Source organism: Phyllostomus discolor, chromosome 3, assembly GCF_004126475.2.
Source record: "Phyllostomus discolor isolate MPI-MPIP mPhyDis1 chromosome 3, mPhyDis1.pri.v3, whole genome shotgun sequence".
Lineage (NCBI taxonomy): Eukaryota > Metazoa > Chordata > Mammalia > Chiroptera > Phyllostomidae > Phyllostomus > Phyllostomus discolor.
Window position 1 is genome coordinate 24,854,666 of NC_040905.2, and position 26,525 is coordinate 24,881,190.

Below are 26,525 nucleotides of genomic sequence, written 5' to 3' on the forward strand. Positions count from 1 at the left end.
GATTTCTTTTTATATATACATAGAAAAAATCTTTTACTAAGTTAGGCATTACATTTCTTACTTCTTGTAAAGTTGAGGACAACTATAAAACACTGTCCTATATATGCGGCAGTAACTGCACTCAACTTTGATTTTTCCACTGCTCTTCAGCTGCATCCATTGCATTTATCTTTACTACGAGGCTTCCTTCAATGTTCCCACAGGCATTTGAAATGAGTCTACCCTTCTGCTGCGGAAACTGCTTTTCTCAGATAAGCTTTAACTAGAAAATCTTTATGACCAACGTTCAGGAAATTGACTTTAAAATCCCCAAAACAAAGGTCAGAGTTCAAAACTGGGATCAATTATCTTGGTTCACACAACAAAATTTTTGAGCCAGAATTCACCAGAGAACCTGTCTAATCAGCTGTAAAGATCTGCAGACCGTGCATGAACCCCGGGCGACCTGCCGGGGTCTGAGCATCAAGTGCCCCCGCATCCAGCACCCATGTCCGCTCTCGCCTTTGGCTCTCTGCACAGGTCTCCTGCTGCCTGCGATGCTGCCCCCCAGATAGCACCATGGCGCCTTCACGTCTTTGCGCCACCAAAGGCCGCCCTCCACCCCGACCGCGCTTCCTCATCCGCTCCACTGTTTCTAACAGCGTGCTGCACCTTCCGCCACAGGTGCAATTACTCATGACATCAATTTACTCTGACTCCCTTCTATTAGATGGTGATAGCCACAGGCCAGGGACACTGGTTTGCTTGCTAACCTCTCCCACGCCTTCCACGTGTGGCACACAGTGGCCGTTCACCAAACATTACTGGGAAAATCAACTAACAGGCTCTTACACAAGACTGTGTACACCTGTAACTTTAATGGGCACAGCAGTTACACTTACCAGCATAAATACACATGCTTCAAAAAATATGTGGAAAAAAAAAAAACACCCTCAAGGAACATCAATGACCTCTGTGAAAAAATGAATACTGTGGATTCTACAGAAGCTGCTTAGTTGGGAAAAGTCAGCAACACTGAAAACACTCTCCAAGTTTCTAGGGCTTTCGTTCTGTGTGATGATGAACTCTCACAGAGTGAACCACAAGAACACGACCTGCCACACAGACCTTTTGGTTTGCTGTCTGCATGGAACCTTTCTAAAGGTAAGACTAGCCTAATTATAAACCAAGGGAACCAGAAGTCCAAGTTTCACATCTGGAAGCATAAATTCCAAAAGGAATTAAATGAGAAACACTACTAATTTTATTTAATTTAAAGATTTTATTTATTTATTTTTAGAGAGAGGGGAAGGGAGGGAAGGAGAGAAATGTCAATGTGTGGTTGCTTCTCACACGCCGCCTAGTGGGGACCTGGCCTGCAACCCAGGCATGTGCCCTGACTGGGAATCAAACCCCTTTGGTTCTCAGGCCAGCCCTCAATCCACGGAACCACACCCGCCAGGGGGAAACACTACTAAATTTTAATATCTAAGAATATTAATATAACCAATGCAGGATTTGTAAAAATTAGGTTGCATTTATCAGCTTTCACTGCTGTGTGCCAAGACGCTAACCTGCTGAAAAGCACAGAGAAGTGTTGCTGTCCCAGCACTGAAGCACAAACCACACAGATCTCTTCAGGGGCTAAGAAAGCTAAGTTGTGTTCTAAGTGCTGGAGACAGAGAGGACAAAAAAGATAATGCAGCTTACCCACATTAAAAGAGAAAACAAAACAGCAAGAAATTTCAGGAAGATTTCGGTGTTTGTGTAACATCACAAAACAGACCAGTTGCTGGCATGCAACACCAATGCGCTGATGCTGATTACAGGAATGTATTTTAACACGCAGAGTTACAAATGAATCGAGCTGTTTAGTGAGGAGAGGCTTTATTTTCCTTAGCGCTAAAAGTGTTGCAGTACTCATTGCTGTAACAATTGGATTGGAAGATCGTCCTGTCAGAGTGAAGGATTCTCTTTATATAACAGGAGAAAAATGACTTCTTAGAAGATGGTCTCACAGGGTGACAGAGGACAAACAAGAAAGTAGCCTAGTATCAACAGCAGAAACTAAACTACATCTCCAAGCACCAAAACAGGTACTTTCTGATGGAAAGGCAGCCAGAAAACAAACAAAAAAACGTTGCTAAGAAAAAAAGGTGAAGGGTATTTTTTTCAAAACCCACCAGTTCCTCTCATCAATATATCCAATGAAAGAAACAGCTCTGTATATTCGTGAAACAGAAAGTCAGATGTAATCTATGGTTTTAGACACTTTTTAAAAGATAAAACACAAGGGCAAAAAATAATGCCTGTTTACTGCTCATTTTTCCACCAGTCCTCCAAAGTTGAGGAAACCAAAAATTTAAGAGTAGTAGGAAAACCCTTTCATACACATTCCAGTGGGAACAAAGCTGTCATGCTCCTCCAACCCAGACAGGGACATGCACGTCGCACTCTGTGTGCACGGCGGCCCCCGGAGTTGTGCAGAGAACAGGCTGTGTGGCCACGCAGAGCAGCCTGCAGAGTGGAGCTTTACCGAAACTCTCAGTCCGTGAAAAGGGACAATTCTTACATCTATCTCTGAGTGCTAACTTAAGTATTTTTTCCATACCTTTATGTTCAAAGGATATTCAGAGAAAGAAATGCAGATCATACCATGCCCACAGTAACTGTCATTTATGAACCCACCATGAACAAAAATGAAGATGCCACAGCTAACATCCACAGTGTTGCATCCAGAGGAAGGAAGAGGCTTGATCCTTACCTGCAGAGGCAGGACAGGCTGGCTCCCCTCTGGGTGCCCACGATTCTTCTTATCATGGCAAGGCTATCCTGCCTGCCTGCCTGCCTGCCTGCTTGCGCCTGCCCCCTAGCCCCCGACCCAATGCTCACGGCGCCCCATGAAGGGCCAGGTCTCTTCACCGGCCCTGCAGTGGTCAGTCTGTCTGTACCTGCACTAGACTACATGTTTCTTCAGGACAGAGCCAGGGGCTGTGGGTGCCTGGTACCCAGAGGCTGAGTGGAAGGAAATTAGCTTAGAGCTTGGACTAGGGGTGCGGGGCAACTGGGAGTGGAGGGCTGGGAAGAAGAGGAGGAGTCAGAAACCGTTACAGAAAACATAAAAAAGTACAAATAAACAGAACACAAAGTAGCTGTCTTTATCCCAAACGATTAAAAAATTCCTCTTTGACATGTTTTCAAGCCAAGTTAAGGGCGACTCACACACACAAAACAATCTCTTTACTTTATAGGGACACTTCTTTTTAACCAAGAATATTATTTAACTTGAGACATTCTGCTCATCAATTTAATTGTTAGCTTTTTCTAATAACTCAATCTATCATGGAAAACAGAGGCACTTATGAAAATATTATATTAAATTATATTCAAAAACTTAAACAAAAAGAACGCCACGGGCCAAGAAGGAGACTGAGAGAGTCGCAAACTGCCCTGAGGCTGGGGCAGAGGGAGCCCCGCAGGTCCCTGTGGAGACGCTCACATATTTGCTGAGAAACCAGTAACTCCTCCCACAGACTGCCTGTGCCACAGAGGTGCGTTCGGTTTTATTTTGATTTCCGGGAGAAAACAGAAAATGCCTCTGGTTCCACAAACCTGTGAACCACCACCTACGGCGCTGACATGAAGCCTGTGGCTAACAAACACAGCCGGCTCGTGCGGGCTTGCGCGGGGCTGAGTGGAAACGCTGCAACTGTAACAACTTCCACTGACTCCCGGGAGGAAAGAAAACACCCACGGAACAATTCAAGTCCAGCTGGCAACACCTAACGGTGCTTCAGAAAAACTGCCGGTACCCAGAAAACGGAAAAGAAATCAGAAAGAAAAAGAGAATAACAATGAAAAGGACACGAGAGCAATACAAAGGAAGGAGACGGGAAGGATTTGCAGAAATCAGAGAGAGAGCAGCAAACAGATAAACGAAGGGAACAGATAAACCGAGGGCACGTGTGCAAGGCAGTAAGAAGTACCAAAAAATTCATGTGTAACAATCCATTTCGGCCACCCTGTTTCTTGTTTCATAGAGTATTTCTTAAATGAGACTCTGGAGAGTTACTTTGTTGACTCAAAGCACGCTGTTTTGGGCTACTCTGCAAAAACCTGAGCGGACCTATGGGCCACTCACTGATCGGACGCACCTTGGCGGTTATCTGGAACTCCTCGTGCTCCTTCAGCAGCTCCTGGGTGTGCTGTATGCTCGAGCCCGTGGAGGTGTGTGTGGACAGGTAGAACTCCCCATTGTCGTGGATCCATTCCAGAGCCTAGGCAGGGAGGGAACAGAAACACGCTCACGGGTGACCAGTGGGGAAGGCGGTCCGAAGTGCTGAGTATCTCGGGGAAACAGGAGGTCACAGGCCGCGTACCTCGAGAAGTGTCCCCTCAGAGACACAGACAGCCAAGTTTCTGAACTAAGGGTCATGATGCTAAAACTTAAAAGTATAGTTTCAACCCTTTTTTCCCCCTATCCCTGTGTCTGGTGAACACCCAGACGTGGACCCACTTTGCTTGTTTTGAGGGCTCTTGCAGAGGACCTGTCACATTCGCCTTGGACGAGCCACCGGGCAATGCTGGCAGAGGACGTGGCTTAACCCTCCCAGCTGCAGGAGAGAGGTGACCACACCTGGAGAGAAGGGGGCCGGCGAGGGTCAGCCTGCAACGGGATGGCGCTGCTCTCACGCACCTGCTCTTCCTTGTTAGATGGTAGCTATGTGTTTTCCTTCCATTTCCACATAGCTGAAGTGAAATTGGACTTATTTAAACATGCACACTTTCCACTATGTATGGAAAAGCAGCATGAGAAACTAGAAGCTTTTATATCTGCCCTTCAGATCTCGAAGTTATCCACCGTCGTTTGCTGGCATTGGAACAGAAACGTTACTGTCTCTCTTGGATATTTCACAGCACGGATAGTGCTTTAGGAGAAAAAACAAAAAGAAGCCCATGACCCAGATTACTCACCATGCAGTTTATTGGCTGGGGATCTATGTTTGTTATGCCTGAGCGTGCCTGTCCCATCTCAGAAACAATGTTAACATTGACTCTGAATCAAGGCAGAAAGCCATTTGTCAATTTATTCAAAGGTCCCTGGCTTCTCTATCCAAACAGCCAATGGTACCTGAGTGCCTACCATGGAGTCAGGTGCTGGGTGAGGAGGCACCAGGGAAAGAGCGGCTTAGACCCTGCTGCTGTGGACCGGGAATGGGGGAGAGATGAAGTAAGACACACAAAGACAGACGAGAGGGGGAGACCTTGCCTAGAAGAGTGGTCAGGAGAGGGGTAGCAAAGCTGGGACCCGCAGGCTGAGAAGGGATGGGCTCAGGAGGGAGGCAGAGAAACTGTGCAGGGTGGGTGGGGTATGGGGGTGAAGGGGAGCACCCCATGGCCCTGAGCAGAGGGAGCTGGGTCCACTGCAGGGAGAGGCTGGAGGTGAGGCTGTGGAGGGCAGGGGCTTGCTGTGTGGAGAGGGACTGGAGTGAGGGGAAGGAGCCACGCCAGCCAGCACACTGGTCCAGAGGCTCAGACAGGACCCGGCTGGCTCTGGACTCGAGACAGTCAGGCAGATCTGACACTCGTGGGTGGTTTCCACCTACAGGACTGATGAAGGGGTGAAGGTGGGAGACAGGAGTCGGGAACCACACATCCTGCAAGATGAGGGGACACAGGGCGCAGTAACTCTTCAGTCCACTTCTGCCTCTCGTGAGGCCAAAGTGGAGCCGCGCCAACAAAGTGGCTGGGATTATCAGTCTGGACTCCACAAATGGAGACCAGGGCTGTAAGACAGCAACAGAGAAGATAAGAGAGGAAAGAGAAACAAGAGCAAGCCTCAGCTGAGCCCTGGAGAAAGTCGACACGCAGAAGCGGAGATAAGGAAGAGGGGGCAGCGGCAGTGTAGACAGCAGAGGGCAGCACTCTCCGGGGGCAGGGCCGGGCAGGAAGTCCGCTCTCCACCACGGGGGAGGCTGCAGCCAGTGAACCTCCGGGCGCCACCCTGAGAACTGCAACCGGCCAGGGGCCTCAAAGACGGGTCTGTTGTGAGCAACTGGCACTGACCATGGCATTGTGATGACGGCACAGGACAGAGCCCAACAGGTCCGCATGGCCGGGGGGGGTCACCCTCGGTCGTGGCCTAAACTTAATGGTTTTGTATTTGGCAAATGAGCTGACTTTAGGAGAAAGCAACAACACATCACCCCCGTCGAGGGAATTATTTACAGGTCTGTTCTGTGTAGCTGAATGAGTGTCTTTCGACAGAGAAATAATACAGACATATGAGAGAGAATTATGAAACAATCTCTAATTAGAAGCAAAGTCAGGCTGCCTTAAATCTAAAACATGGTTGAATTGAACTGTTTTTAAATAAGAGGTTAAGAAAATACAACTTAAACATTAAAAATACTACTGCTTTCCTCCTCTGCTGGAAATGTAAAGTCAGCCAAGACGAGGAAAAGGCCGAGGCATGAACTCCAGCCAGCAGCCTCTGGGGAGTGAGGCCACCCACCGTGAGAGTAACAGTCACCCACAGGGAACAAATATGCTCCCTAAGTGGGAAGACCGTGTGAGGAAGATACAATCGTCTCAGGCCGTAAGATTTCAGCAAACGCCTGCTCTGGGACAGGGACACAGGAGGCAGACGGGTGGATTCGGATGGCGGTCTGTGTCTGGCATGGTTACCGTGGTGACGAAGCTCCTTGACATGGAGCATGTGAGACAGCTCCACAGATTCCTAGGCCACTGTGAAGGCCAAAGAGAAGTGACAGGGACCTCAGTGTTCACGTTAGGGGTCCGACAGACTTCCCCTAAAATGACCTTCCATCCCTTTCATTCAGGCAGGAGCACTTCATCCCAAAGTGACTCCAGAGCGGGGGGCACTGTAAGTGTGCCTGCACTAGGCAAATGCATGAACGTTTCTGACCATACTGAACTGTCAGAAACGGTCACATTTCTTACTTAATTTTTCATCAATTTACCTGAAGAACATTTTATCTCGAACACATAAATACAGCCACGTAACAAATCTACCCCCCACAGTATTCACACAAGCACGGCACCTCGACTCTACAATGATCTCTAAATTATCATCATACGTAACGTGTACTCTGCTGTCTTAAATATGAATGAGGTCACGACAGTGGAGGTGAGCTGAGTGACATTCTTGCCGGGGGCCAAAATCACCCAGTGACACGCTTTCCTGAGGTGGTGGGGTTTTCTTTTTACGCCGAAAGGTTAACTACAAGGCACGGCCTGTTCAGAACATCAGAGAGTGGTTCTGAAACTGCTGACTCAAGGTCTGAGTACAGGGTGGAGGGCACCGGGCAGCGGGTGTGACACTGACCTGCTTGGCACTTCGCTCGAAGACCACGTACTGCTGGCACTGGTCCAGCCGCCTCTTCCGCATGGTCCAGTAATGCAATACCCTGTTCTCCCGCTGGAAGAGCTCGTTCAAGATATCTGAGAGAGTGAAGAGAAAGGTGCGTGCTGGTGTTGCAATCGATGACAATGCCCGCAAAACCTCATTCACTTTGACTTAAGAGACTTTTCATTCAAATGCCACTGCAAGACAGATTTTACACAGGCTACACTGGTTGCTTGTCCCGTGTTCCCAATGAGCCTGTCAACCAGAACTCTCCTTAAGTCTTTTACCCCAATTTATCACTGGAAGATCAAGATCCCTCTAAGGCACAGGTGGCAAACACAAGGCCCATGGGATGAATGCAACCCTCCACCTTGTTTTATCCGGCCTGGCACTTTGTTTCTACCTGGCGGCAGCGCCGAGCTCCTTGCCCCTTGTCAGGCAGTAGTTACATTTACACAGTCCTAAAGTTACATTCGGCCCTTTGAAGGCAACCACGAGGCTGATGTGGCCCCTGGTGAAAATGAGTTTGATACCGCTGCTAAGGTTACAGTTGGCCTCTAAGACCTCAGGGTCATGGGATCAGTGGGCCACGCTGCCTCCCCTGCTGGGCAGTCTGCCAACATCAGTATTAGCTATTTCGTTCAAGACCATTGAAACCTTCCCATATATAGAAGGAATTCAGCGCACGTTAAAGGATGTATGTCAAAGTGGTGAAGGATTAGAAGAAAATAAAAGGTATTCTTAAAAAAAATATGAAGTAGACAAAGGCCAAAAAACCCTGATTACATAAAAATTAAGACTGTCATCACCAAACAATAACTGCCATAAAAATATTATACCAATCAAAAAAGACAGGAAAAAGTATTGGGAAAATATAAGACACTGACCTAATTTACTTAATAGTCAGGAGACAAAGATGAACAATCTGTAGAACATGAAGTTTATGATTTTTAAAACGTGGCCACCAAACATGGAAACGAGTGTGAGCTCACTCTAACAAGGAGACTGTCTCCGGCCACCTTTCCGGGCAAGCACTGGGCTGTCATCAGTGCTAGGAGGGGTCGGGGAGGCGCTCGGGCCCCTGTCTTCTTACTGAGGGAGGACAGAGCACAGCCCAAGGGCTGTGCTGGCAGAGGGCAGCTGGCAATAGGGGGCGACGTTGAGGTGTTTGTCCCCTTGAACCAGGATTTACCTTCCAGGTGGATGGCGCTCACACAAGCAGCCACAATGATTTGTACTCAGATGCCTGAACACTGACGTGCGGCAACTGGGGGATGAATTAAATCAGTTATGAAATCACTATCCTAGACATTAAAAAGAATAGGGCAGATCTTCAAATCTGATACAAAAATATGACTAAGATATACTACTAAGTGACTGAAGCAAATTGCAGGGAAATATAGTCCCATTTTGGTTAAAAAAAAAAAAGCAGGATGGGTGAGTAGAATCCACCTATGTTCAGATTTCTCCACATATTTAGACTTATGTGTCGAGACAGGATGCACAAAAAGTCTTGACAGTGGTTATCACCAGTAAAGGGATTATGTATTTGTCACTTTTCAAACTTTTTACAGTAAATCTGTTTTACTCCAGAAGTTTATAAAATAACCATATAAAAAAACTTCCGACGAATGATCTCACCTGTAAGAGGAACCTAATGAACAAAACAAACAAATGAGCAAAATAGAACCAGAGGCGTGGAAACAAGGAACAGACTGACAGTGACCGGGAGTGGGGAGGGTTTAAGGGGGAAAAAGAAGGGGAAGGGCCTGCTTAAAGAACATGTATAAATGACAATGACCCATGCACATGGAAAACAGCATGCAGATTGACTGTGGGAACAGTGGGGGGCAGAGGGGGACAGCCAGCAGAGCAGGGGAGAGCAACAGGGGATATTTGGGACAACTGTAATAGAACAATTAAAAAAAAACTTCAAAAGAAAAGTCCCGAGACTGAAATTGCAAGTCAAATAGATGGTAACTAGACTATAACCCCACTGTACTGGAAAATTCCACTAAGTGTCCCACCAACGCTCACTGGGTTCTCAGTAGGCTGAGCACTGTGTGCAAAACAAGAGTCTGTGAGCATCCTCCTCACTCTGCTGAAAACGTGAACTAGTTTCATAAAACAGAGTAAGACTTCGAAATCTGAAGCTCGTCAAAAAATTAAGTTACTTCTTAAACAAAAACATCACATGTGAAAATTAACATAAACCTCTGGGTCTTTTCTGCTCTCTGATTTCCCTAGTCTCTGCCTGGGACAGGGCTGACTTGGGGCATGGAAGCCGCCCAGCAGGGGGGCGCTCAAGGGCTGCCTGAAGCTCCTGAGGGTTACCCTGATCACGTGGGCTGACCCTGCTCGGCCTGCACCTTCTCCTCTGGCACCGTCATCCTTGCATGAATCTACTGCAGTGACCCACTATAAACCTTCTGTCCTCAAGTCTATGGTGAGAGAAAAAGAACGTTTCTTTTTTAACTCTCCCCAGCACACAGCATGGAGAGAAACACTAGTGAATGCATGATGATTATCTGGTGAGTGAGTACATGAACATACATCCCTCTCGCACATGCATGTACGTATCAAATTAGTACAACCTAGAAAGCTTCCTAGCATCTTCAATTAGAGCAGAGTATGCCCAAAAATCAAAAGCAATATTGAGAGATGAGAGAAAGGAAATGATTTTTCTGTGAAATGAGTCAAGGAAACTGATTACCAATGCACAGAACTTGCAGGCAATGAGGATTCCTTTCTGCTGAAAATGACTGCGCCTCTTAGTCACTCATTTTTCCCAAGAGAAAAGCCCACTGACTAATAAGTAAATAAATCTCTTCTGTAGAGCTTTGAGGGTTGTACCAAAGTGAGACGAAATCCTTCTGGGACAGCAGATGAATCAGATCACCAAGGAGGAGAATGCAATATACAAAGTTTTTGCCGATCATGTTTTAAAAAGTGTGGGGTGAATCATTAGTTAGGTGGTTGGTTGTTGCAATTTTTCCCTGTGAAACTCCACTGCAGGAGTGCGGCTGTGCATGCTCCGTTTCCCCTGGGACTGACTGCCAGGCTCCAGGTGAGGATCACGCGGACAGAATGTGGACTCAGCTCAAGGCTACTGTAAACATCTCTCACCATTTTCTCAGGACCCACTCCCATGTCATTTCAATTGAATTTGCAAAAACTATGATTACATTTGAGCTTAAAATTATGTAATACCTGACTGCATTTTCTCTGTAAAATAGTCAGAATTCTACAGAGTAGAAGTTTAAGGCCTCTTCACCTGCATCCACACCAATCCTGTTTATCATTTAGTATAAATTTTGCCAGATTTTTTTGTGTATTTACACATGTATGTTATCAAATGATATCAAACTATATTATTTTGCAATTTTCCTTAATAATGCTTATATAGTAAAATTAATAACACTTTATTTTGCTTATAGATAACTCTGGTTTTCATTTTTTCCCCATTTATAATATTTTTACTTACTTTAACAAAATAGTCAATGCCAATATATATCATCCTAAATCATGTTTTTTCTGTTTATATACTTCAACTTTATTCAGTAAATTATGAGTCTATATACAAAGACCAGCAGAAGTATCACCTGCTTGAGTGTGGTTGGTAGAGTAATGATATGGGTGTAATAATTTGTAGTTTTAATTTCAACATTTCACCTAAGATGTCATATGGTGTGCTTGAGCGTGATATTGTTATGTTACAGAATTACATGCTTATGACTTTGTAATGAAAGATTTTGTAATAAAAAAGGGACATTATTTGTGCTGGACCCTGTATTTAATATTCTATTCTTAACCTAAGATACTCAGTAAGAACTTTAACCATCGGAAATGAGCGTTTAATAAAGTGAAGCCCCCGGCAAAGACTTCCAAACACACCCGCCCGGCTCCTCCCGCGCCTGGTTGGCCGGGTCGGCTGGCCAAGTCCTGGCCGTACTCACTTTTCACTTGCTGCTCGGGGGCTTTGACGTGAGTCACCATGCCCGGCATGTTCACGCTGTTCCTGTGCAGGTACTTCAGGAAGACGTCTGCGTTCCTCCTCGCAAGCGTGCAAGCCTAAGAGCAATGGGGAGTGGTGTGCTGTTAACCTGACTCACACAAACACGGAGTTGTGAGTCCTCATGGACACGAGTTGGCTCTAACACACACCTTTGCTGAAAGTGTTCACCTACCCAGCTGTGGCTTAGAGAATACATAGTTTAAAGCACATTTCGATGACAAAAATCATGTGTTGGAGCCCTTGCTCTGATGAAGCCAGCTGCTCTGTTGTAAGCTTCCCTGTGGAGGGGCCTGGGAGCAGGGGGTGAGGGCAGCTGTTAGCCAGTGAACAGAGAGCAACCCAGGCCAGCCTCAAGGCAGCCACATCCATGGCCAACCCCTGAATCACAGCCGTGGGAGAAGCCCTGAGCCAGAGGCCCCGGCTGGGCCGGGCCTGGATTTCTGTGAGCAGCAGGCAGTGCAATGCTCTCGGCCTCTGAGTCATACAGTCTGTGTCTCTGCTGCCTCTGCTCGACCCACCACCGTGGAGGAAAGCGGCCGTGGATGATCTGAGGATGACTGGGGGGGATGGATTTACTTTCAGTTCTCGGTGTGCCAATCCCTGGTTTAAGCCCTCAAATTTGGGGGTGGTTTGTAATGTGGTGTTATTTTGGTAACAGATAACTAATATCACATGTTTATAAACCGAAGGGACCAAAATTCTACCACCCTGAAGCTACTTTCTGAGGATACTGATTTTAAACTGATCATTAACAAATGAAAGACTCAGAAAGAACCTTTGGCCCTCCCCCCTTTTCTGCCCAAGAAAGATAGACTGAGATGCTTCAGAAAGGAAATCTTAGGATGTTTCGTTCACCTAATATGAATTAAGTATGGTAAATAGAAGGTTTCAGGTAGGAGCCTATTAGCTGAATACCCCATGTGAACTAGAGACATGGAAATAAGCAAAAGTCTGACAGCTGGGGGAGGAGGGGAGGGGAGGAGGGGAGGAGGGGAGGAGGGGAGGAGGGGAGGGGAGGAGGGGAGGAGGGGAGGAGGGGAGGGGAGGAGGGGAGGAGGGGAGGGGAGGAGGGGAGAAGGGGAGGGGGGAGGGAGGAAGCAGAAGGGACCAGTCAAGGAACATGTATGCATGACCCATGGACATGGGCAATGGAGAGGGGTCTGAGTGTAGGGACAGAGGGGTAGGCTGGGTAGAGGGGGCAAAAGGTGAAAAATTGGGACAACTAAAATAGAATAAATAATAAGTAAATACCCCGTGTGTGCCACTGTTTGAGTCACTTAGCAAGGATTTCCCCACTATGAGTTCCACTCTCCCTCCACCACCTGTAAACCGCCCATTCTCACCTCTGAAATCGAATATTCATCTCCCACCCTTTTCTCCTTTGTCCAAAATGCCTTATACACGTATACTCATCGCTGCCTCGCTGTCTTTGGAATTTTCATGGATTTATCACGTCTATGTGAACTCCCCATGCACGAGTATTAAGCTTGGATTTTCTCCTGTGTAATCTGTCTCTGTTAACTTGGTTATTAGCTCAGCCAGAAGAACTTAGAAAAGTGAAGAAAGCATTAATATGTTTTAGCCCCCACAAAACCAAATAAGTAATTTTATTAATGTATTAAAAAAAACAGAAGTTCAGTAAGAGAAATAGAATATAAATATGAAGTGGAAGAAGTTAAGGAAAAAAACCCACATTGATTATATTTGAATAGGAAATACCTTACACATTTCCTGCCCCAGATCTGGAATTAATCTTTTCTTCAAAGAGCTCTGCCTCCTTCTTGTGGTAAGTGGTACTGAGAGACCACAATCTGGGCACGAGGGGTGTGCATTATTATTGGGTAGGTCACTGTTTCCAGGCCTTTCCCATAGATGGATGGAGCTACAACACATTTTTTTTTAATTAAGCTAAAAATATACCCTGCATCTCTACTGTTGAGTCTAAAAGAGCCAAGCACGTACCGTGCCTTTTCTACGTAAACTCTATTTTAGATGAACCTAACAGCTGAGGGGTAACAATCCTAGCTAATCAAGGAGGAGAGCATGGCAGAGCATCATCATTTTGCAACGCCTAAGGAGTGATGTTACCAGTGGCTACAAAACCCATTAGGTGAGAGGCTGGTGGGGAAGCGTGTCACAGGTGAGCTGGACTCAGCACGTCTGAGGCACTGATGGACCCTCACACTGCAGAGACAAAAAGAAAAGCGGGCCTGTGTGCCTCCTGACGCAAAGCATGGGAAGTGCAAGCACCACCCATCGGGTGTGCTGAGTGCACACACATGTGCACACACTCACACACACTCACACCTGACGCCGATCAAGGCTTTCAACCTAAGAGAAATTCAGAGACTCTGGGAAGGTGCTTTCACCAAAATCAGAAAAGTGGGAAACACCCCAGAGTATGAAAAACTTACTTCCTCAATTACAAATGGTAATGAAAGAAAGGGTGGCTTTAGACGAAGAGAGACTTAAGAGGCGTACTAATCAAATCAATGTTTGGACCTTGTTTGGATCTTGATTAAAACCACGTATAAAAAGGCACTTGCAAGACAATCAGGAAAATTTGAACTCTTTGATTTTACATGAAATAAGTTATTATTAATTTTACGATTCGATAGTGGTATTGTGGTTGTTTTAGAACAGTGTAATTTAATGTTTAGATACTTGCCAACATGTTTGCAAATAAAATGAGGTAAGGTCTAGAATGTAAAACGACCCCATGAGGTCAGGCACATGCCTGTATGTTGATGGTCACTGAAGCCGGGTGAGATGCACGGGGTTCTCTCTCTCTCTCCTCTCTCTAGTTTTGTACGCATCTTTAAACTGCCATAATGAAATGTTGAAAGGCATCTTGTAGAGAAACACTACAGAATTCTAGTGACCAAAGGAATCCAAACAGGCCTGTGATTATTTTTGCTTTTTAATTTTACCGAAATCTTTCTTCATGACATTAACCACATAGTGTTCAATTTTGTGTTGCACTAAGTGGAGCCCAGAAAGAGAGGGCAAACTATGATTCTAAGTCAAAACATCGAACACTGGTTGGCATTTCCCAAACCTGAAGAGCAACAAGCACAGCGGGACTTCCCGGTCCCGTTTGAAACAGTTGCAGTCAGCGACTCCGGGGAAGCTACAGCTGCTTTCCTGCCCTGATTTGCTTCAACAGAAAATCACTGGGGTGGAAGCTCAAAGTCAGTACACCAGGTAAGAATTTTCAGGGAATTACCATTTATTCTCCCAGACTAAACAATAGCTTTCCCTTTCGGGATGGACCGTCACCTCAGAAATGAAACAGAAATTATTAGATGTAACAGGAAATAGTGTCAGAGAGGTCCGAATGCTCCAGTAATGAGGAAAACTAAACTTTAATAAAGCAACAGCGAAACAGCAAACACCACACCGGTTTTCAACATGTCTGAGTGCCAGCAAGATCCTCAGAAAATCTGTTGCAAGAGGAAAAGAGTGCAGCGTGGAAACATTCGATGTCAATGCTACTAAAAACACTCCGGCCACTGTTTAAAGTTTCATTGTCTGAAAGCACATCAGTGACTGAGGCACAAACAGAAAAGTAAACACACACACACACACACACACACACACACAGCAGGCCTGGAAAAGTCCTCATTTAAAGCTTCTCAGAGGTAAACCTTACAGCCTGGCGCACACTGCACTCAACTTCTCCTGCAGGAAGCACTTCCGGAGGAAGTAACAGAAACTGATCCTGTAAATCACAAGAGGTGTTCCTGCTTTGGGCTCACGTATCTTCTGAGGTACAGCCTTTGTTCCTGAGAAGTGACCTTCCAAAGGAAGGTTATTTTATTTAAGGCATTTGTGGTTCACCAACTCAATCTCTCTGTCCAGAATCATTTGGCATTATGACTTTCACCTGTTTTTAATTCACAGCCTTCTAGCTTTCTCTGTGAACACTAGAAAGACAACATACATAACAAAAACATTTTTAAGATTTTGTCTGAACAACTAACCTGTTGCCCACGCGACACGGCCCGGACTACTTTCCACACCGGGGGAGAGCCGTGGGGTGTGCGGGACTGCCCCTGGAGAGCAACGACGGCACGTGTGCCTGGCCTGGGGGCACCCACGGTTCTCTGACAGGCCAGCGCTCGCACCCCTTCAGAAGACCCCCCCCCGGATCTGTGCACACTGCTCAGTGAGGCAGCGGCCCCCTGAAAGCCGGCGCGTACCTTCAGGAATGCTTCCTTTTGTTCAAGGTGCTTGCTGATCATGGGAGTGACGTGATCCGTCTCGGAATTGGGGCCCAGCTTGTCGGCCCCGCCACACCAGTCCTCCTCTCTCTTGTACTCCTGCTCCAGGCTCTCGAGGACACTGCAGACCTGTGGGCAGAAGCAAGGTCCAGGCTCAGAGGGGCCTGCTGGCACCTCAGGGCACGAACCTGCATCTTTGGGGAGCGTTTCCAGTCGGGCTCTGGGCACAAAAGTGCCAGCCCGAGGGCCAAGGCCACTGGAAGGAACCAGGGCTCTGTCTTACATGAGGACAGATGCAGGGCATGTGGAATAAGGACAAAATAATAGCTGACCTTCCTGTCTTTCAGGCCACATAGTTAAATGAGAGGAAAAGGGGCACCTTCTTGTGCTTTGTTTGATACCTAAGGTAAGCAAAAATTATCTTTGAAGAACAGCTTCTCTTCTCAGCTGGACCTGGACTTGGCTGGTTCCATCATGACCAAGGAGTTAAAGACTGAGCTGTCCACTGCAATTAAGCTCAAAATAAAACGTCAGTTGGGGGGCCCAGGGCCAGAGCCCCCGCTCCCTACCTGCTCCGAAGTTTTGTAGAAGGCGACGGAGGCGTTCACGAGCTTGAGGCGGTCTTCCATCTTGAGCATGAGCTGCTGCCAGTGAGAGGCCACCTTCTCGGCACAGTCCCTGATCATGTCCATGTCGTAGTGGTTGGCCTGCAGCATGGCTTCGGCCTTCTGCTGCACCTGCAGTGCGCTCTGATGCGTTTTCTACGGAAGGACAGCGACAGGGGGGCTCCTTTAACAGGGGCGTCATGCACGTGCTGGAAGGGAACCGGGCGGGCCGCAGTGCTTCTGCACTGCTTGCTTTCACAGAAGCAACCTCAGTTAACACGGGTTAGGACACTTCTAAAAACACAGCAGATAGTTTAGTTAAAAAAAAAATTAAAGTTCTCGTTTCTGGCAACGACTGTTTCTATTTAAACGACCTAATGAAGGATGAAGCGCACGAGGACTTTCCAGAACAGGCCGCAGCAGTGGGGTGCTCAGCTCGAGAGAGCAGGAGCACCTTTCACAGCCAACGTTCTGAAAAAGCTGTTGAAATGTTCCAAGTTGATTATTCCCATCGATCCTTCTCATAATAGCAGCTGCAGGCAAATGAACAAGTGGATAAAAAGGGGGGCCAAAGTGAGTACTCTTATTTTCATTTTCGACTTTAACTCTGGACCAGTATAAAAAGTTTTCAAGAACTATTGATTTTTTTAAAGAAAAACTTAATGAAAAGCGAAGAATAAATGAACTGTTTTCTCTGGAGGTCCGTGCCATAGTGAACCTACCAAAATAACATGACAGTCTGGGAAGACCCCTGAGACCCCCGCTCTCACCTCCTCACTGGGAGACCGTGGGAGGGGCCGAGGGGCCGGGCTCTCTCTTGCAGACCTGCACCGCCAGGCAGGGCAGCAGGAGCATCTCCAAGGACAGACTCTTTTATTATTTTAACAATAGCCACATTTTACATTGCATCTGCAAAGGAACTGAACTAGTGATTCCATAAAACTCTACCCAATATAGTCCTTACACCAGATCCAGGATGTGCTCTGACACCCTAATTAATAGAAATCACTTGGCACAGTGCGCACATTTCAAAAGATTCCTGGGGTCTGGGCTGCAAGAAGAGGTGTTAACGGGTGTCCATGGTACTGGTTAGTTAAAAACTAATCTAGGGAATAAATTCATAGTAATTCCTGGGGCTTCCTTCTCTGGTTGACAATATTCAGGGTTTGGCACAAATAACGACCCTTTTTATTATAAACTTTTATTACAAAATCATAAGCATGTAATTCTGTAACATAACAATATTGCACTCAAGCATACAATATGACATTTTAGGTGAAATGTTCAAATTAAAACTATAAATTATTACACTCACATTATTACCCTACCAACCATACTCAAGCAGGTGTTACTTCTGCCAGACCCTGTATATGTAAAGAGAGAGGGAAGCAAGTTTTTTGTAATGAAATGCTCCTTCACCTTTCACTTTATCTTGAGACCGCCTGTCGTAATTATTACTGCCCCCCTACCCAGGAAAGCCGAAAGCAGTCATCTCCCTGCTGTGAGAGTGAGTCTGAGTGGGCCTGGAGTGGGCACGGCACCGCCCCCCACGATCAGGGGGAGCGCTTTTCGCCAGGCTCAGAAGAGCGGTCTGTCGGGAACAGTGAAGTGTGATCTGTGCCTGGCCGTGGGGAGCCGCCCGGAACGCTCTGTTTGGCTAAAGCTGCTTACATAGCAGGGATGTGCCTACGGCACCGGCAAAATATAGGAAATCCTCAGCCCGGATGCCAACTTGGGCTCCTGGGTGCAGGCTCCCGACCCAGGAAGGTGCCTCCTGCCAGGGCTGTCTCAGCGGGCCTTGGGGACCCTTGCAGTGAGGCTCTGCTGGCTGGCGTGCACAGCCTCTCCACTGCAGTCACCAGGCTGCGGCCTTTCCCTGGTATAAACTGTTGATTTGTAAGCACTGCCGTTTTGGGTCCCGCTGGCCCTGTTCTTGCTTGACACATGAGGGGATTAGCAGGCTCCCCTTCAGGCTGGAAAGACCCAATGCAGAGGCGAGCCAAGCATTCCTACCTCGATGGCATGCTGGAATTGCTCGTGCTCCCTCTGCAGCTGCTCTGCCTCCTGCAGCGAGCTGGCCGTGATGAGCCCTGCGTTCAACATCGACTCTCCGTTGCGGATCCAGCCCAGCACCTGAAATGTTACACAGGGTACTACTCCAAGCAGCGGCCTTTCCCTGGGCAGCCTGTGGGCCAGCAGCAACTCGGTCCAAGCTAGCAAGGTGGTCATGATGCGAACATCAGCTACAAAGTGCTGGTTTTCTTAGGACCCTACGGCCATCAGCCTGATAACCTGCAGCAGTGCGTGATCATAAGTGCTGCCCTTTTAAATGAACCCTGTTATTTTAGCTGCAAATGGGAGCTGGGAGGTAGAGAGAGGGTCTAGAGGATGGTTATTAGTCCACAGGTCAAAGCAGACTGAGGATCACACATTAGAAACCCTATTACCACGAAGAATTCTCTGATAATATAAAAGAAGTATTTTTTCATTCCTTTCAGTCCTAATGAAAATGCAAAATTGGCAAACTGCTTGATAAAAGAACTATTTCATATCAATAACAAATTTTCCAATTTAACATCAGTATTAAATGGCACAACAACCAAAGTGTGAATGAAGCTGTACCATAGTGCTTAAGGCCACACCACAAGAGTCTCAACTTCATACACAAAGACAGGTCAACTCTGGCTGCAGAAGTCACAGAGGCTGTGGAAGGCCATTCGGTAGTTACTTGAGCCAGAGACCACTCATTACCGATTTTCCTTGTCTCCTTTTCTCAGAAGTCTCCCACTTTTGGGGATGGCTTTAAACAAAACCACTTCTTGTCCCCTACTACAGCCTGGCTACAGACACGACATAGTAATTCCAGCCAATGAAATCAAAGCACCCACCACTGGGGGGTTTTGTGAAAATGTTCTTCTGATACATATCTTGCCTCTTTCTTGTTATGCTTTCCCCTTCCCGATGTCTGGACCATGGTGGTGATGGTCAGAGCTACAACGCCATTTGGCAGCCATGAGAAAAAGGCCAATGTTATCAAGCTCGCAGCCTAATAAATCAGGGGGCCGCTGAGTGGACACCAGCAATCCTACCACCTTTTGAGTCGGTATGTGAGGAAATAATTTTTTTAGCCACTGTTTTTGGACTCTGTTACTCATTAGGAAAATGCAATTCCTAATGAATATGTCAGTCTATGCCTTTATTTCTCAGATTGTTTTCTCAAAAATTGTTTTATTTTTGGCAAGAAGGAACACTTTATTAGCTGTTCTTTAAAAGGCAGGTCACATACTTCACTCATTACCCAGGAGATCAGCAGGCACTCTTTTCAAGATCTCTGTTCAATAACGCACCTGCTTTAATGTTTAATGTGAGTGCTGCCCACTTACGCACCACACCACTGGCGGTCTGGGGGCACCTCAAGGCCCCTCCAATCAGATTAACATGTGCTTTTCTCCGCATCTGCCACAAAGCCACACTGTCCCTGCATTGTGCCAGCATCCAGTGGTTTCGCTGTGCATGAGATAAAATGTCACGTACATGCTGAATATGGGTGTGTGTGGAATCCCATGGGCTCTGAGCCAAAAGCGATCACTTCCAAAGGTTCCACTTTATTTTGCCTTGCTATATGGCAGAATGGACAACACGAGAAAACCCTAGCATATGCACAGCCTGTGATCTAGTCCAGATTTGTAACAGCGTAATTAGCAGGAAAACCATACAGCCAGTTGGACCAGGAAGCAACGTGTGCAGGGTTTCAAGCAAGAGAGTGGCAATAACAAAACAAGCTAAATGGACATTCCTCTCAAGGGCCCGCTGGGCGGTGAAGCCCGTTTCCCCTGCAGCGAGAACACACAGCTGTGGGCTTTGGGGGGGCGGGGGGGTGCTGGATCACCTATCAGGGCAGCTGGGTTCTGGTCAGAGCCAAACTTTCCCAAGGCTTCCACGTCCCAATTACCAGACCCTTCACGAAGTCCATGTCAGCTGGCTCTCATCCAGCACTGTTTACCTGTTTCACTTCCGCTTGCAGGTGGCGAAGCTGCACACACTGCTCCAGGTGCTTGCGATGCTGCTCCGCCGCTAAGTCCAGTTCTTGCTGCTTTTCGTGAAGAAACTCCAGCAAGTCCTGGACCCGGGTGGCCATGTCTACATCTCTGTCGCAAAGCAGCTCCACACCTGCGGACACCAGACGGAAGCCCTAGAGTTCAACTAGCATTTCAATTTGTTCTTAAGGGGTGAACGCCAGTCTACCTGTGTGAATCGTGGGCCCAGCGGGGGCGAGGCCATTACTCTGAAGGCCAAGTTCAAGGTCACAGCCAGAAGCGGAGTATTTACCCCTACCCTGGAGTATGCAGACGTGCTTCAGAAAGTGTATTTGACGTGTTAAAGCCAAATGTAATAGTGTCTAGCCAACCACATTAAACCCATTTCCTGTTAGTCTGCTTCTCCTATAATAACTGTGAAAATGTGACATCCTTTATAAATGAGTGAAGTTTGGCTTGTTTGTGTTATCTGCTGTATACCTAGTTTACTTTTTAGAAAGCATTTAACAGTACGATTTGTGTAAAATTAGTAATGTGCTATGCAGGTTGTAGCTAAGTTTCTAACACTGGAGTTCTCTCTACATTTTTGAGCCTGCAGTGCCATCTCCTGGTAAAACATATATTAAGAAAAACAGAATGTGAAAATATTTTCTTCGGATTTACATTTTGTTCAGGGAGATACAGTAAATAGATCATTTATAAAGTTAAAGTTCATGCTACTTAAAATAACACCTAAGAATACTAAGGGTAAGAGCACTGACTGTGATGTTGGATGTGACTGTATTACGTTGGGGAGGGGGTCGGTGGAAGCAAAATGTTTTCTTTTGAAGAGCAGCTATCTACAGCACCTGCATCGCAGGGGCCAGCTGAACCTTCAAGTCGCCACATGGAAACAAACTATACGATTCCCCACGGGGCCAGGAAGAAGCCACAGCTGACACAGAACGGAATGCACTTCTTACCAGAGGCCTGCACTTCATTGACATACTGCAAGAGGTCCTGCCCCTGGTGGATGACATCAAAGGTCAAGTTGTTCATGGTCAAAGCTTTGTCTGCGTGGTGCTGGAGGCGCTGTTCCGCTATTGTGAGATCTTCCGTGTCAAAGTCATTCATCTGCTGAGAAAGCTCATCGTTCCAAGACTCGAGGTCTGAGATGATCTGACAGAGGAAAATCTCTGTTTAGGATCAAGGCTTAAAAAATAAATATCTGTTGCAACAGCTTCCGTGCCAAGTAAGGAAGACACGGACTCATGTGATCATGTGAAAAGGACACAAGCTAATTGAAGGGGCTCCCACTGGCCAAAGATGGGATGATTAGACACTAAAAAATTAAAAATCACCACAGTTGAATTAAATATACTTAAAAATGTATTATTTCCTAATGATGCTTCAAAAAAAAGAAGAGCTTAAAGCCAAACATTAAATGAAAAAGTATTGGTTCCAATGACAGGGAACTAATCTTTATCCTAAAAATTATTTAACTATAGAAGAAAATTATATAAGCATTTAATGGTAAAGGAAAGTTCCCCTTTGTGGATAAATCTATTTAAAAGTAGAAAAAATTATAAAATCAGAACATTTTATTCTAATTTTGTTTGAAATTCTAGTAAAATGGGTAATGACCATCAGTGCACGGTAAACCATCAAGAGAAAGGCTGATGGGGAACCCCACAACAGATCAGGCTGCCACCTCCTAAACCTGCAGACCAATCTGAGCCTCCCTGGAGGGGCGGGACCAGACAGGACATGCCTTCTGATGGGAGGAGCTAGGATATACCCCCTGGTGAAGCAGTCTTGCCCAAACACAGAACCTGAATTCTCATCAGGTCTTTACATCTGACTTCTAAGTTTACAGGAGATACCAGGGAGAGAAAAACAACTAAACAACCTGGAAGAAATCAAGTGAGCAAATGCAGAAAGGGGGATCGTACAACTAATGAAGCTTTCCAACAAGTCATGGCATGGAGGGAGAAAGGGGCGGGGGGAGAGACAACCCCGGGTAACAGACAGGGCTGAGCAGCAAATGCAGGTGCAGACCCCGCACAGCCCCTGACTCCTAGGCACCTGCAGAAATCTGCACAGAGGCTGGTGTCACAGGACCATCAGCATGGCTGTCAGATGGGGAGGTGGGCAGTGCACTGACGCTATGTAAGTGACTGGCCTCATTTACTAGGACAGTCTTCAGGGTGAAATGATAGGCTGACCAAGATTTTCTCTAAAGTACTAGAGCTCAACAAAGACAAAAGAAGGGATACCCGAAGCGAGGGGGCAAAATGATGTTGAATTTGGGGGACACGCAGTTTATTGTACTGTCTTCACTACTTTTGTGTAGGTATTTAGAGAGGGAAGGGGGGAGAGAGAGAGAGAGACAGACACATCAATGTGCAGTTGCTGGGGGTCATGGCCTGCAACCCAGGCATGTGCCCTGACTGGGAATCGAACCTGCGACACTTTGATTTGCAGCCCGCACTCAATTCACTGAGTTATGCCAGCCAGGACATTATAACATACTTTTTAAGAAATTAAGAGTAAAAGTATAAGATCCAAAAAGGAGGAAAAAACTTCTTGTGGAAGAATATTATACAATCAACTTGAAAGGAATAACATTTCCCACGGGTCCCACTTTCCTTCACCCACAGGAGCAGTAGGCAAATGACTATGAAAACTGGTGAAGGTGAGCGTGTGCACAGAACCCAGCGAGGGGATGGGAAATGACACCAAACTTGCAGCTTCCCCAAACTCCCACTGCACAAATCTTCCTGACTCTTTCATTATAGGGGCCTGCAGGCAACACGTCCATTACATTAATTTGTGAAGGTGTACTTATTTATAAATTAACAAGTTTAAATAATATCAACTAGACATAAACCAAACGCCACTGAGAAAAACATTGTTAGGAAAAAAAAATTACCATGATTTTAATCTTTCTCTCTAAGGGGAATTTTCTTTCCTAAGGTCTGTTCCCTGGCACTGAGGGTGAAGACACTGAGGTGTGTGTGGTGGGAAGACACGGACCGGTGACAATGCCTCATGGAGCCCCGTCGGGCCCAGACCACACACCCTCCGGTAACGGATACCAGACCAGGGGCAGCGTGCCAAACCAGCAGGGTCTGAACATGCTCCCTGGGCAGAAAGAAACCCTGGCAGTGGCCACGATCAAAGGGTCATCGGAACGGTCCTGTACGAAGGCTAGCATTATAGCTTGTGAGCCACACAGGCCAGCAAAGAAATCTGTGCCAAAAACAAAGTTCAAGAAAGTGGAAGTCATTTTTGAATATCGATTATTTGGAGAAATATCCTGGAAACAATTTTTTCAAATCTCTCCCAGAATATTTTGAGTCTAAATTTTTCTTCCTAAACACACATATAATGAGGAGTGCCTCCCATACCTAACCTGTCACAGGATGCTGTAGTAATTACCATGTTCTTCCGTCAACGGAGCAGGTTTTACTTGGCTATCTGGGGGCTGAAATAGCAATATCCTAAGCCACAGAAATCTCTATCCACCCTTGAGACACGGAGCTGCTACTCCGACTGACATACAGAGATATGGAAGACTTGAAAAAAACTAGCCAAGTAACAGAGGAATGTCTACCAACACCGTAACTCCATGCTTCCCATGGGCGGTGAGACGAGGCATCTTCCCAGCTGAAACCGTGACTGCTCAGATTTTCACGTTTCAGGACCATTCAAGGAAAACAAGGCTCTAAGGATGTGACATGTTCAAAGCTTTTAAACTATATCTTAGCACTTGCCCTTAGCCTGGCACCCTGGCTTTGCTGAGGCCAACTGGGATCTTGGGCTTTAGTGTGGGGGGAATGCACGTGCCGGGTTCCTGGTCTCTACTTTTAACACTGGTTCAGTGAAAGTGGAAACGCAATTAATTTTCCCCCTTTTAAGTGCCATTAATACAAGTGAAGCCAATTTTCCTCCCCCCCATATCCAAACGTCCCAGAAGGAAAAACTTCAAGTAACGCTTCAGATTGTTTTATGTCCCTGTAACTGCAACTATTTAATAAGCAGCTGAATTTACAAAGGCAATTCCTCCGAAGCAGAGGTCAGAGAAGAAACCAGGCGGCTGGGGCCCCTGCTCCCACGAGGCTGCAGGCTGGGCCCAGGTGTGTTGGGTCCGAATCCACTGAGGCCACAGCAATTCTCGGCCACGTGGCTCCAAGTGGACTTACAGGTCAAGACTCTGAGAGGAATATTTTTTAAACCAAGGACATGTGCAGGGGTTAATGCTTTTCTTGTCATTAACTGATGGTGATGATGATGATAACGAACACGGCCAAGAAGGCCTTTCTTTCAGGAAAATAGTGATGGGAGTTTAGACAAGCACATGACAAAAGACCCCGCAAGAGGCCTACACGGGGCCTGGCCCGGCCCCGCACGGCACGCGGCTCTCCGAGCTGGGCCGCAGACAGGCCCCCTTCGGGCAGGGGGCTCCACAGAGCCTTGCCATTGTTCTGCCTGTGGTAGCACTGAGGGTCCGGGCCCACGTGCCCTCAAGGCACTATTCGAAACCCAGGACAAGACAAAAATGTGCAGAGAGTATCCTCTATGCACCCTGGTCGCAGTCACGGGGACCTCCCGGGTGACCTGTCCCTGCCACCCGCTCTGTGGGGCTGAGGGGCAGACCCCAGGAAACCGGCCTCCCAGACTGAAGTGAGTTTTGGTTCCTTTCATCGTGTTTCACAGACAGACGTGGTGCCGTCCAATAATACTTCCTTCTGCTTTGCACTTCATCAAGTTCAAAAACAAAAGCGACCTCCCCTGGCACAGAATTAAGAACCACACTCCTTTTTTTTTTTTTCTGAAGAAAAAGAAACCTGAACTGCCTTCTCCTAGTCACACATAAAGTGTAAAAGCCAAGTTTTAAGTAAGAATTACAGACCATCTGAGAACACTTCTGTGGGAAATAAAAATTGGGTTTTCTACTCCCTAAGATGCTATCACCACATGCTTAGCTCATTCCTAGGCTTGGACAGAGAAGAAAGGGCGAGGGGAGGAGGGGAAGCCCGGGGAAGGCGGGAAGGGGAGAGGCTCCCTGCCTTGAGCTTGTGCGCCCTGCTTCGTGGACAGCCACGTGCTGCTGTGCAGTGAACGGAGTGGTGAGATGTGCTTGTTGTCAGAAGCTCTGCCTTCGATCCCCCTCCACCTGGCCCTGCTCCATCCTGCTGGGCAATGGGGACCCCGCTGTCCCCTCTGCCTCCACCGGTTTCAACCTCAGATGGAGCGGCTGTGGTCCCAGCTCCCCTCAAGCTGCTGAGGCAGATCGTTTTCCCCTCCTCTCTCCTCTTCATGCCGAGGCCAAGGGAGAGGATCCAGGAAGGGAGCCGGGCAGGGGACCGGGAGGGGACGCAGGGGGCCCCCTGGCGGACACAGGCGTGGCATGGGAACACTCACGTCAATGGCATCCCTCTCAAAGATGCGCAGCTGCAGGAAGAGCTCGAGCTTGATCTTGCGCTCCTGGAAGAGCTCCTCCATCTGAGCCTGGGCCTCGTCCAGCTGCTGCAGCACCGTCTCGATGTGGCTGATGGAGCTGTTGTGTGGGGTCTTGTTGCTGGAGATGGCGGAGTCCCTGCGAGGGAGCAGAGCAGGGGAACGGGGGTTGCACGGACACAAACAGGAGTTGGAGGAGCAGGTCTCAGTGTCAGACACCAGATCCGGAGGAGGCTCAGGGCTGGGGTGGGGGGCGGGGGAAGAAGGCCAGCAGGAAGCAGGACTGCTTGTCTCAGAAAATGGAACGGGCCGCCCCTCCCGCAGAACAACAGCGGCTTCCTCCTCTGAGCAATGCTCCAGACCTGAGGACGCACCGAAGAATTTCCCATTTCCTCCCAGTCGCTCGTATAAAAAAAATCTAACGACTAAGTAAGAAAACCTAATCATTTCAGCAGCGTACCATTTCTAGCCAGTTCTCTCCTTAAGGAGAAAGAATAGCTCACACCTGTTTACTATAAAGGGTGGTTATATTGGCGATGAGAGGTTAAACTTTGATGCATCAATTAAGTCTCTGTCAAGTAACTTTTGCCTGACTCTGCAAAATTGGCATCACGTGAAGTTATTGCCAAGGATTCAATAAACCGGCCTCTGAGTAACAGAGTCGGGAGACGACATTTACATAAACGGTCCCTGTGATCCAATAAAAGGAACTTGCTTCCGGCCCCAGAGTACTGTCCCCTCTTCCTGCCACGAGAGACAGGTGTCACCCCGAAGCCTGGCCTGCCCGGGCCACAACTTTGAGAAGGGGGACATCCCACCACACTCTAGAGAGACAGGTCACTCAGGGCCTGAAGG

At 47.2% G+C, this 26,525-nt stretch overlaps 1 protein-coding gene across 6 annotated transcripts in view; it reads right to left on the minus strand.

Annotated features, from left to right (window-relative positions):
- Window positions 1-26,525, minus strand: part of TRIO (trio Rho guanine nucleotide exchange factor) — a 326,106-nt gene that overhangs the window by 106,705 nt on the left and 192,876 nt on the right. For all 6 annotated transcript variants that reach the window (XM_036020253.1, XM_028515627.2, XM_036020255.1 and 3 more), the window contains exons 13-21: window positions 25,635-25,809; window positions 21,191-21,386; window positions 20,195-20,361; window positions 18,205-18,324; window positions 16,156-16,347; window positions 15,566-15,715; window positions 11,305-11,419; window positions 7,328-7,443; window positions 4,134-4,256 (exon numbers count right to left, since the gene is read on the minus strand). In XM_036020253.1, the coding sequence (XP_035876146.1) occupies window positions 4,134-4,256; window positions 7,328-7,443; window positions 11,305-11,419; window positions 15,566-15,715; window positions 16,156-16,347; window positions 18,205-18,324; window positions 20,195-20,361; window positions 21,191-21,386; window positions 25,635-25,809 (1,354 nt within the window). The remainder of the gene's footprint in view (window positions 1-4,133; window positions 4,257-7,327; window positions 7,444-11,304; window positions 11,420-15,565; window positions 15,716-16,155; window positions 16,348-18,204; window positions 18,325-20,194; window positions 20,362-21,190; window positions 21,387-25,634; window positions 25,810-26,525) is intronic.